This window comes from Symphodus melops (assembly GCF_947650265.1).
Source record: "Symphodus melops genome assembly, chromosome: 17".
Taxonomy (NCBI): domain Eukaryota; kingdom Metazoa; phylum Chordata; class Actinopteri; order Labriformes; family Labridae; genus Symphodus; species Symphodus melops.
In genome coordinates this window covers 16,801,405-16,813,630 of record NC_136707.1, presented here as the reverse complement: position 1 = coordinate 16,813,630, position 12,226 = coordinate 16,801,405, and the positions used below count along the sequence as shown (strand labels likewise).

The window sequence follows — 12,226 nt, the reverse complement described above, 5'->3', positions numbered from 1 at the left end:
TGGTATGCATGGAAAATACCATATATGTCTTTCAGTATGCAAATCTACAGGATGAGTATACATTTTACAATTCATTCAAAGGGAATATAGACCCACCGTCTAAACCAGGAATACTTGTCTCCTTCATGTTTATGATTTGCTTATTTACCCAGTAAGCTAATATTTCATGCTCACGTTGTTTGTTGGACTCTCTGCCAATCTGCCACATCAAATAAAATGTAGTCCATCAGCAAACTGCATTCCAGCACCGCAATTAACTCGCACAACTGTCCACCTGTGGCCCGGATAATCAACACTTTCCCATAAAAAACACCTGTTATGCTAACATCCTTATTGTACATTACAAAATGTGCATTTACTCAGCAGCGCTGGGCGCTAATGAGACATGCTCAGTGTCCCCTGGTTCACCTTCGCTATGACTCATTGATGCCCATTCATTGGCCTGCAGGAGGGCATGCCAGCGAAGAAGCCGGTGTTGGAGGAGTATGGAGATGACCTTTTCGCAGACCTCTATGATGATCTCTCTGTTTCCACGGTAACAGTGCGTCCGAATGTGACGGAATATGAGGTAAGTTAAATGCAAATTCGTCAAGTGGCTTCACCTCAGCTCTGAAACACTGAGGGCTTTTTTTTTTTTGGTATTCACTACAGCTGTGACTAAAGGAGATGTTCTGTTCCCTAACAGACTCTTGAATATGATGATTATAAGAACGACACAGAGTCGTCGTATGAAGAGTATGAAATATATGAGGACGGCTTTGACTTTGCAGAGCGGGAAGGGGCACAGACTTGGGATGGAGAGGTAAATCTAGGCGGGAACTGTGACATCAAGTGAATGGTCACGTCTGCAATTGACTTTGTCGAGTGATTCTGTTTGCACGTTTCTCCTCCTCAGACCAGCCGCAGAGCAGAGAAAGGCCAGAAGGGAGAGCCAGCTATTATTGAGCCGGTGAGCTGCTAGAGGCAATAAGGGAACAGTGTGATAGCTTCTGATATGATTATAGAAACAGGTTGATAGTCTCCTGATGTACATATCGTTTTCGTTGTTCTTGTTTTAGGGTACATTAGTTGAAGGACCTCCAGGTCTACCAGGGCCACAGGTAAGCCAACCACTTCCTGAGAAAACATAGTTATAACAAAATGATGATCGTCTCAACATTTCAGGATGTAGTATACTAAAAAGCAACACTTGAAATAAAACCCTTCACTACAAAGCATCACAGCATGTTTCTTTAATTCACATTCCATCAAAATGAAAAATGAGTCAAGCTCTTAAAAGTTTAGGATGAAGTGTAGAAGAAGACCACCCTAGTATATTCTTTAATGTATGTTTGAAAGCTGTGAATGTTTCCCTCACAGGGGCTTCCAGGCCCTGCTGGACCAACTGGCCCTCCAGGACCAAGAGGAGATCCTGGTGAAATGGTAAGTCTGGCATACAGTAGGCCTAGTTCGCTCCCAGTTTGACCCCTTTAGCTTGGGTTCAACAGTGACCTCACATTGAAACATGTCTGTGGGATCGCAATGTCCTGCCTAACTAAACCTGCTGCACCCCAGGGCCGGATGCTGACTCATTCATGCTTGACCTGATTTTCTTGTGTGTGCGATTGCTTGACAGAATGTGTTGGTCCATGATTCATCAAAGTTGAACGAACTCCAACACAGACACGCAAAAACATACAGTCCCCCACCCACCCACAAAAGCTGACAGATGCTCTGACGATTGTTGATGGTTTTTGTCATTTTACTTGGCAAAGCAGTTGTAGGAAGTTTACTAGTCTGCAGCTCATCATGGCTTACTGATACATCATGTTAAGTAGCTTTGCACAGTTCAGATTCAGGCCACATGATACTGTCAGTAAATCTTTATTTTTAATCTAAATCTGACGGGATGCAACAAGGGCTGTTTTCAATTGTGGTCACCGATTTTGACCCTGAGATGAATACGTTATGAAAAGATTTGATTATTTGGGGGGGGTTAACAGAAAAGTAGCAGGGTATAAATAGCTGACAAAGATTTTATGTTGACAGTCTTAATTATATTCTGTCAGCATTTACAGCCGACAAATTCCTTTCCATTTGGGTACATCTCTAAAAGGCTGGAAAGAAGTCATTACCTTCACTTGAAACTGTCAAACGTGCATTTCAATCTGAGCAAATCACATTTCCTTTTCAGCTCACAACACACTCTTGGTTCATATCCAAATATACGTAGATGCTACTATGAGGAGTCTTACACAGATTTCAAATAGTATATCCACAAAATGACCAAGATGAATGAATGAATACATACTGACAATACCTAAAGTTCATTGTAATCTAAATTGAATAAAACAAACAACTTGAGCACTATTATTACTGTAATACTGTACAATTTGTGAGCATTAACAGTCTCCAGGTGCCTGAAACAATAGAGTCAAAAGATGGAGAAAATAATCCTGCTTGTTTTTTCGGCAGCATGAGTAGTTTCACAATGAAATCCGTCCAACAGTTCACAAAGTGAATGAATCTAGGCCTTGAGGGTTTTATGTAATACTTACCGAAACATCCAGCAGACACTTGTGCTTTACTCTGAAAATCATTAATCTGGATAACTCAGTTTATTGTGAACGTAGGACTGCTATAACCAACATCACATGACATTTTGTATCAAATGTATTTAAATGACTTTAATGACTGAATTACTGAAGAGTCTTACTCGGCCTGGAGAATATATCTTAACAACTGGAATACTTTTAGATCACTGCCGTACAGTAGTCCGATGACTCAATGAAACCTTAAATTACTTTTTTTAACAGATGTTTTTGCAGTAAACAGATAATATATTGTGTGCATTTGATCTGCCCAGTGGATGTAAAGCAAAGGTTATTCTCACAGTGATTGGATTGCAGTTTTTTATTTTTTTATTTCTCTCTTCTCTGTTTCTGTATATTCGACACACACAGAAAAACAAATGCCACCGTACACACTGTAGCTGAATCTTATCCCTTCCTCTTTCCTCTCTTTTTTCAGGGTCCCCCAGGACGTCCTGGACTTGCAGGTGTTGATGGGATTCCAGGTCCCTCAGGAACACTATTGATGCTACCAGTAAGACCTTAAATTACACAGATGCTTGATAACACACACACACACACACGGATACACACACAGACGCACACACAGACACAAAGCACACCTTCCAGTGTTGCATAGTGGCATGACCACAAGGGGGGGCTGTGTGACTGAACTACATTTACATTTGGGGAATCCTGCATTGGGAACTGATTTCTCAATTTCCTTCCTCCAGTTCCAGTATGGAGGTCATTCTCAGAAAGGACCAGTAGTGTCACCCCAGGAGGCGCAGGCTCAGGCTATCCTGCAACAAGCCAAGGTAGAGTACTCAAAAACTCTAAAAGATCAAATAATAATCCACGTTGAAAGCTGCTTTCTGCAGAATCTGTAAACTGCTAAATTGTGTTTTTCTCCCTCCCAGCTGTCACTGAAGGGACCTCCAGGTCCTTTGGGTCTCACAGGGCGACCAGGCCCGCTGGTAAGGCATCATCTCTGACCTTGACCAAATTTGCACCTCCAGTGCACCTGCAACTTTTTCCCCAACTTCACTTCATGATGTGTGACCAGGCACAACCTCTTCTCTTGCCTTACCCTCCTAACCTCATCAGTATGCATGCTCAGTATGTCCAATTTGTTGTGATTGTGAAATAACTACAGGGTTGCAAAGTGAGTAGAATTTTAAAATGATTCGCTGTGAGCTCATTTACATGCTGTTTGTTCTGTGCTAACTTTGAGTGAAAAGTGAAATGGCTCCTGTATGTCATGTCGTGCTTAAATGAAGTCTTGTTTTCATTTTGCAGGGTCTTCCAGGTCCCACCGGGCTCAAAGGAGACTACGGAGAGAGTGGCCCTCCTGTAAGACAAGCATTTTTTTTTTATATGCCATACTTCTCTTTTATTGCCTGACTCCTCCTTTGTTGTTACTCTTTGTCTTACACCTTCTCACACTTTTCTTGTCCTTGTCTCTATCTAAGGGGCCACGTGGGTTGCCAGGCCCTCCAGGATTCAATGGAAAGCCGGGAAAGAGGGTGAGATATCTTGAGTACTGCAGGTGTCAAAACCTCTGTATATGCATCTTGTGTTTAAAGCATTCTCGCTCTGATGCTATACAAACCAAACCTGTTTTAATTGGATTGTGTATGTTGTAGGGGCGCGCAGGAGTGGACGGGGGTCGTGGAGCTCCAGGTGAAACAGGCTCTAAGGTAAACTCTTAGATATCACACTGCAGCGCCCATAGATTTGCGTCCTTACTGCACAGTTTTATACCAGCTCAGGTTAATGCTTCAATGCCAGTTGGTGAGACATCATGATTGATGCTTGACGTTGAGTTTTTAGTCATTCACTTTCCAGTGACATAAACTCAATAAGCACAACGCATGTTTAGGCAGCAAGGTCTTGTATGATGACAAACACCACTTGCAAGTGTAAGCCTTTAGGTATCCCGCATCCCACAGCTTATTATATGTATTGACAAGGAGGCCACTCAATACCCAACAGCTGCAAGGAAGAGCTTAGTAAATAAATCAGGTTCCCCTGATGCTCGCTCTGACAGAACAGCAGAGTCTTTATCAGTCAATGCAACATTTTTAGCAGACCTACAGCTAATCTGAACGCTCCCTCTCCCCAACACATTCAGAGCAGATGGAAGGTTCTGCCAGGGGAGACTTTCAGCACAATTCTGCTAATGTTTACACGTTACCGTATGTGTGTGGCTTTCAGGGTTTAATGCGCTCGCTTTTCTATTACTTTTTCAGGGTGACAGGGGTTTTGACGGCCTGCCAGGTCTCCCGGGAAACAAGGGGCACAAAGTGAGTTTGATTTGGTGACTTAACATTGTTACCGTATTAATGAGGTCATTCAGCCACTAACAAAACAGCAGAGCATGCATGAATATCTCAAACACATCACACGGCAGATGTTTATTTGCGTGTTATCATCCTGCTGATTGTTGTGATTTCTGTAATGAGAGTACACACTTAAAGGCATCTGCTTAATATTGTTCTGCTATGAACAGAAAGGTCCTAAATATCTTGAGGTGTTCTTCTAATGCTTTTATCTTGTAGGGAGACAGAGGAAAGCCTGGTCCTCTCGGGCCCGTCGGAGAGCCAGGCGAAAAGGTAAGGGCAACAGAAAACACATCCTGCAGCAGTGCTTTGTTGTACTTTATTTTTACATTTCATGAGGTTAGAGGTGAAAACCTTTCCAGATCAGGGACTCAGTTCTTCAAATCATTTAGGCGCTAAAGAAACAGAAATTAATTGAAAAAAAGAAAATTGGAATTTTGCTACGTTAGCCTGAGTTCATTCAGTATCAAAGCTCACGAAAGCTTGCAAAGCAGTGACATGGAATTGAAAATATGAAAGATAGAAGCCCTGTCAAGATAGTATCAATGCTTGCAGGCAGAGAATTCTGAGAGCAGTCTATTAGGCTTTGCTCAGAGATGGTTGAGCCTTATCTGTCAGGCAACGAATTTATTTAATGAGCTATTTTCACAGATTATGTCTGTGGGGATGTGACTGGTTCTGTGCCCTGGGATGATTTAGCAGAGTGTGTGAGGTTTATGTCGTGAATCTGTTTGTGTCTTTGTTATTTCAGGGATCTGATGGACCTGTGGGGCCGAGAGGGCAACCAGGCGAGCCTGTGAGTAGCCACAACTCGATGAATATCATGCTCCTTAAAGATGCAAACACATGCAGACCTACATCAATGCACTTACATCACAATATCTTTTTTCTTCACTAATAAAATACTTAAGAGGATAAATTTGTCACATCTGTTTTTTTTTGTTTTTTTTAAAGAAATTTCCTCACATAAAAACTTTTTCTTGATGTAGAATAAGTGAAACAAAAGACTTGCGCTTGAAACCCTGAGGGGATTTTCGGAGATCACTGGATATAAGCTCCAGCTAAAGTTGCTGCCAAAGTCTTACAGAGTAATTCACACAAGTAGAACATCTACAGCTCATACTGAAAACAAGTGAAGCACTGCAAAACATTCTTTTAAGAATGTATGACAACTATAAAAAAATAAAATAAATAAATAAATAAAAAAGCTAGGTTGGTCAAATCGTATCAACGCATTCTGCCACAGCGTTCAACCTGGCATTAGGAAAGAAAAGGTCACTAGAAGAAGGCGTACACAAACATAAACAAAGGCAAAGCAAGCTTGAATATTCTAGACAAATATCAGTCGTGGACTACTTGTGATATAACTTTGGATCACTTTGAGTCCACAAAGACCTTAAGTTGTGTTATTTTCTATGTTTCTCCGGGGTGAGCCCTGGCTTGATTGGTTATGACTCACACTCTATCTTTCTCCCAGTAGGTGAGGTTCAGGCTCAGTGGGGTTTCTGTCCCTCCAAATGGATCACTCACTGCAGGAAGAAATAGAGTGCCATAAGACATGTTAGGAAAGCTGTGTTTAACTACAAAGATACAGGAAGGGAGTGGAGTTGGCTGTAGAAGCGATTGTAGAAGTGAGACATTGAGAGACAAACGCGGGACTGGAATTTGGTTGGTGGTGGGAGAGATAAAAGAGAGATGGAGAGAGGAAAGAGAGGGAGTCGGAGAGGGAAGAGATAAAAATCCTGGCCCGAATGATTATATTTCCATATCAATCACTTCCCAGGAGATCACAGATGTGGCTTTGGAACAGGTGGCTTGGCCAGCCTACAAAGAGGGAGGCTGACAAAAACAGTGCGCGCGCATACAGGCTTGCACAGTCTCCGTGGCTACCACATCCGAACCAGATGTGCCCGCACACACACACACACACACACACACACACACACAAATATATTATCTGTTGCTCCCTGTTTTTCTCCCCTCTTCTTCGTTCTGATTTATGATTTAGTATTCCACACTCACTCTACCTTATCCTGAATTCAGGCTAGCTGCTGACTATTTGCTGTGTTTTGTCTCCAGGGCTCTCGGGGTCTTGTCGGACCAAGGGGGCCACCTGGCCCACCTGGCCAACCGGTAAGTCAACAACATCTTGATTACAGAATCAGAGATTTTCAGTCTTGGTCTCTATCAAAGGTCCTTTACGTCACATAATCATGTATGTGCCTCGAGGGATAAATAAGGGAGCTGTTGAACTGTGTCTCTTTTTGATGAAATTCATTATTATGGTCGGACTTTTTTATGTTTGCTTTTTTTTTTATCAGGGTATTACTGGAACTGATGGAGTACAAGGGCCGAAAGGCAACCTGGTTAGTGCCAGTACATTATTTAGATGGCAATATTATATATCACTAAAGACACTAAGAAGCTGGAAAACATTAATGTGCCACAGAGAATTCGTGTGGCTCTCTTATTAACCTGCCATGCAAAGATGATCACATGACAGAGTTCATGTGAACTGTGCAACTATCAGTGTGTTTTTGTTTTTGTTTTCAGGGTCCAGCTGGAGAAATTGGCCCCCCAGGCCAACAGGGAAATCCAGGAGTTCAGGTACTGTAGCAACACAAGAAGCTGCCACAATGAGGGTTTATCAACCCCCCCCCAACAACAACCATCATTTGCAAGCTTACACGTCCATTAATCATTTGCCCTCTCTGACGGAATATTTCTTTTATTTATCATTTCTCGGTTGCTTGAAAGCTGAAGGTTTGCTTGTCCTCTTATGGTTTGGGAAAATTCTCTGGTCTTTTAAGTAAACAAACCGTTTCAATAATCCGACTCAATGACATTAAAGTGTATTCAGGAAACAAGGCTTTTTTAATTACTTCATGAAATGAATGTTTTTGGAGGTGAAAGGTTTTCAAACCGTAGCAATGGCATGTCATTTAAAAAGGTCATCTGAGACATTTCATTCATGAAACAAAGATTCAATCACCTTTCAACTTATCTGTATGCCGACTATACGTTCAACCCTCTGCTCACACAAAGACACATGTACTTTTGATGACAACTCCACACACATACTAAATGCACACATACACACAGACAGTGAGTTTAACCTTCCCAGCTTTCTCCTGGTCTTGTGACACTTGCCCTGATTGATGCTCTGTTCTGGTCTAGGGCTTGCCTGGGTCTCAGGGTCCCATTGGAGTGCCGGGTGAGAAGGTAGGTAGCATGTCTCCCAATTAATTTCAGAATTAAAGCTGTGACCTTGTGACCCCTGTCATCACATACCCAGGGGGAGCCCGCTAAGCGGGAGAGTCCGACCCCAGCACTTCTGGCTCCTGTTCAGATGAGGCAGGGCAAGACAGGAAATCAATACACAAGAAACACACACGCACAGGCACAACAGACACTTGGGACAGCCTTGGCCAGTGCTCATCATGAGGTTGATTAGACTGATAAAAGAAATGCGTGGTCTCTTAGTCAAGGGTTAAGATGCTACATCACATTTCGAGCTAAACTCCACAATTAATACCTCTTTCTCCTTTTCAGGGTCCCCGGGGGAAACAAGGCATGCAGGGACTAGCAGGCATTGATGGCCCTCCTGTAAGTATGCAGACATACTGCAGAAGAGCACGTATGAATGCATTAACACAATCACACACAGACCAAAGGCGTGCATCTTTACTTGATTCTGCACATCAAGTATGTTTATATAGGAGGTAGTGTGCTGCTGCTGCTTCTCCGTCACTTCACACAAAAACAGCCCAACTCAGTACAAAGTGTAGCCAAGTATCAAATGACTTACTTTTCAACAAATTCTCACACATGTTAAAAAAAGTTTCCAGAATAATAAAAACACCCAGAATTGAATAACTACATTTTTGCTTTTCCTTGATGAAGACAAGACATTGACAAGCTGACGAAAGGTTATTGATGTACTGTATGGAAACACTGACGGTACTTATTGTTTTGTTTTTGTCACGTGAACAAAAACAAAACAATATGTTGGTGGTATGCTGCCTGACAGAATAACTTGGCACTGGATGTGGAAGTTGGTCTGGTAACTGGAGAGGTGCCAGACCACTTCTTGAGCACTGCCTCGGTGCCCTTGAGCAAGGCACCGAACCCCCCACCACCAGCTCAGGGGGCACCTCATGTGGGCTGCCACCAGACTCTGACATCTATCCATTGATGCATGTGCGCAGGACGTGTTTGTGTGCATGACAAGCATGTCTCTACAATAACAGATTGCGAACCAGAATTTCCCCGCAGGGATGAATAAAGCATATTCAAAAAATAATAATAATGATAATTAAAAAAAAAAACAACAACATGAAGGAGCACTATTCTGAGTGAGCTATGTCTTTATGTCAGAATATCAGTAACCTTATAAGGTTAAGGTTTCCCCTTGATAAAGACGTAGAAATCAGCTTTTCTGTGCTGAAATGTGGCCCGGGCTGGAGATACAATAAAGGGGGTAAAGCATTGATAATAACCTAACATGTTCACTGTCAATGTTATTGGATTGTATTATTTTGAAGGTGCATTAATATGCATTTTGAATTTGTATTGCTTTCGGTGTTGAAGGTTATTCAAGTGTTTATGAGTTTCGACAAAGAGCTAATACACCCTGTCACCCTGATACTGAATGATGATATCTGTATGAGGTTCATTAAATGAATTCACAGAGAGGTAAAACATTGATCTGAAGAGTTACGTATCAAATGAAATGACTTTTTAATGACTTAAACTGGATTCAAATGTTTTAAAAATCCTGTCGACTTAAACTAGACTTAAAACTATAAATATGACAGAGAAGTATTTTGGTATAAAGACAAAGACTGAATTAAAACAAGAACAAGTCAGTAAGCTAAATCTAACTTCACCATTACATCACAGTCCAAATCATTTTCACAAACAGTAAACCTCACAGGATGAACAGGATGAACAGTACGTCTGGTAACATATCCTCAGTCAAAACAACTTTTTGTGCAGACACTATTCATTCTGGAACTGACCCCGGAGTACCGTGGCATATACAAAGAGAATAACAAATCCTGGTACAGCAGGGCAGAAACATCCGACTGGGTTTCACTTAATGCTCTGTGTATTATCCTTCAAAGCTTTGTGATATGTTCATGATGCTGCGCTCTCAGTGCCCTTGAAGTTCCCTCTTTTTACAGATTACATTCAGAAATGTCCATGAAGGAATGATATAATGATGATGTATTTATAGCAGTGCTAAGTCAGTCTAATTTGTGTTTTGATTTTCCTTTTTCAGGGTCACCCAGGAAGAGAGGGCCCAACTGGAGAGAAAGGCATACAAGTGAGCAACTGAAATCAAAATTTGTCGTCCTGTAGCTTAGCTGTGCACTCACTCACTACTATCTATCGATCTATACATGCTTGTGCCCCTTATTGTAATCATTGTGTTCCTACAACGTCATCATCTTAAGTGTACAAGACTCATAAGAGTCAGCAGCATCACTTACTAAACCACACTGTGGCTGGGTACAATGCTTATTCATATCTGGTTAAACAAAATGCTGGCTTCTACTTTGCTGATGTTGTTGTTCTTTTTTAAAAAATGTAGGGCTTACCAGGTGCTCTGGGGCCTGTTGGGTACCCAGGGACCCGTGGAGTCAAGGTGAGGCACAAATCAGGATCTCAGTTTTTACACCTACTGAGATACTTATTCCCTTGCACATTTGTTTCTGCGTGTATGCCAACCTGTGACGGACAAGCTGTTTGAGTCTTTGATTGACAGATGACAGGTGGAGGGAAAGCACCTCCGTTCTCAAGGGGACCGCTAACAACAGAGTGGCAAACATTTGACGGATGGGAGAAATGAAAGCGTCACATAGAGTAGAGCTTTGTGTATAAGTGTGGAGCAGTCCATCCTCACTGAGTGTGCTTTTAAAATTGAGGTATTAAAGTGTAGTTGTCTGTTTTTGTGGTGTTCCTAGTTCTGGTTTTCATCTGGTAGTTTAGCTTAGGGTCCCTCAGGGGAAGTCTAGCCTTGTTGGCAATCATTAGTATGAAATAAAGGAAGGTCAATAGCTGCTCACCAACAGAATAATGTTAGGTCAAGAGAAAATCAATACTCACTTATAAATCATGGCTGAGATTAAGATGAGAGTATTTCTGGGAATTCATGCAACCTGTAGATTTTTAGGCTTTTCAGTGATGTTGGATTCTTGTCGATCTGTTTCCACTTTTCACAGGGAGCAGATGGAGTCAGGGGTCTAAAGGGAAGCAAAGGAGAGAAGGTGAGTATTTATTTTGTTTCTCGATATCTAACCGGACACCTGATGGATTTTTCATTTGACAAGATAACTATTTTACCATCGCTGTCTGTCACTCATTCATTCATTAGGAGTTGTTTTTTTTATGCCTTGTATTTTATCGTTTTTACAATGCCTACCTCAGATATCTTTCCTTGGGGATAAATAAAATACTTTAAATTGAATTATAACATCACAGGGAGAAGATGGCTTCCCTGGGTTCAAAGGTGACATGGGCATCAAGGGAGACAGGGTGAGAACGCCAACTAAACACATGCCTCAGTATCGTTTTCTCTGTTCTGTCTCTCACAGTTGACATTTAATTTACTGTACTACTGTAATTCTTTACCTAGGGTGATAATGGAGTCGCGGGTCCTCGTGGAGAAGATGGACCAGAGGGGCTTAAGGGCCAATCAGGTCCCCTGGGAGATTTAGGAGCTCCTGGGATAGCTGGCGAGAAGGTACATTTGTTAAAGATACAATTCCGAGACAAGGTTAGGACAACCAAGGAGGAATAAAATAGGCGGCCATATGATAAGACAGCTCTTCTCTCAACCTGCGTAACACAGCTAGAGCCATTATAGAATTATAGTTGCATTTCTTATCTGTAGTGAGGATTTTTTTTTTTTTAATACAAGACATATGGATTTTGATAACTCAACATTAATTACATCTACTTACATCTGATTCCTAAGGCAGAACTGTCTCTGAACGAGTGTGCATGTTTAAGCATTACATCTTCAGCCATCCTTAAACACATTAAGCTGGAGATATCCTGCTGTATTGGCACATGCATATTCAGCAGTGAGTCATACGAGTCTTAATTAAGTGGTTTTCATGCACTGTTCTTGTTAATATTCCTCTGGTTTATTTCCTCCTCCCACATTATTCTGCCTGTGTCTCTGCAGGGTAAACTTGGCGTGCCTGGATTGCCAGGATACCCAGGAAGACAAGGTCCTAAGGTGATTTAGCATTGACGAGCTATTATTATCAGTTAATGTGTCCTGTGGTTCCTTAAGCAAAGCTTGAACCAGCTTGATGTGTGTCT

At 41.7% G+C, this 12,226-nt stretch overlaps 1 protein-coding gene across 1 annotated transcript in view; it reads left to right on the top strand.

The window, feature by feature from the left end:
* The window catches only part of col5a3a (collagen, type V, alpha 3a), a 50,467-nt gene that overhangs the window by 17,195 nt on the left and 21,046 nt on the right, over nucleotides 1-12,226 (top strand). Inside the window, exons 7-31 of the mRNA XM_079366375.1 lie at nucleotides 449-568; nucleotides 686-802; nucleotides 896-949; nucleotides 1,059-1,100; nucleotides 1,360-1,422; nucleotides 3,010-3,084; nucleotides 3,284-3,367; nucleotides 3,470-3,526; nucleotides 3,849-3,902; nucleotides 4,022-4,075; nucleotides 4,196-4,249; nucleotides 4,802-4,855; nucleotides 5,111-5,164; nucleotides 5,643-5,687; nucleotides 6,971-7,024; nucleotides 7,213-7,257; nucleotides 7,445-7,498; nucleotides 8,069-8,113; nucleotides 8,444-8,497; nucleotides 10,176-10,220; nucleotides 10,488-10,541; nucleotides 11,119-11,163; nucleotides 11,378-11,431; nucleotides 11,532-11,639; nucleotides 12,087-12,140. Coding sequence (XP_079222501.1) covers nucleotides 449-568; nucleotides 686-802; nucleotides 896-949; nucleotides 1,059-1,100; nucleotides 1,360-1,422; nucleotides 3,010-3,084; nucleotides 3,284-3,367; nucleotides 3,470-3,526; nucleotides 3,849-3,902; nucleotides 4,022-4,075; nucleotides 4,196-4,249; nucleotides 4,802-4,855; nucleotides 5,111-5,164; nucleotides 5,643-5,687; nucleotides 6,971-7,024; nucleotides 7,213-7,257; nucleotides 7,445-7,498; nucleotides 8,069-8,113; nucleotides 8,444-8,497; nucleotides 10,176-10,220; nucleotides 10,488-10,541; nucleotides 11,119-11,163; nucleotides 11,378-11,431; nucleotides 11,532-11,639; nucleotides 12,087-12,140 — 1,539 coding nt within the window. The remainder of the gene's footprint in view (nucleotides 1-448; nucleotides 569-685; nucleotides 803-895; nucleotides 950-1,058; nucleotides 1,101-1,359; nucleotides 1,423-3,009; nucleotides 3,085-3,283; nucleotides 3,368-3,469; nucleotides 3,527-3,848; nucleotides 3,903-4,021; nucleotides 4,076-4,195; nucleotides 4,250-4,801; nucleotides 4,856-5,110; nucleotides 5,165-5,642; nucleotides 5,688-6,970; nucleotides 7,025-7,212; nucleotides 7,258-7,444; nucleotides 7,499-8,068; nucleotides 8,114-8,443; nucleotides 8,498-10,175; nucleotides 10,221-10,487; nucleotides 10,542-11,118; nucleotides 11,164-11,377; nucleotides 11,432-11,531; nucleotides 11,640-12,086; nucleotides 12,141-12,226) is intronic.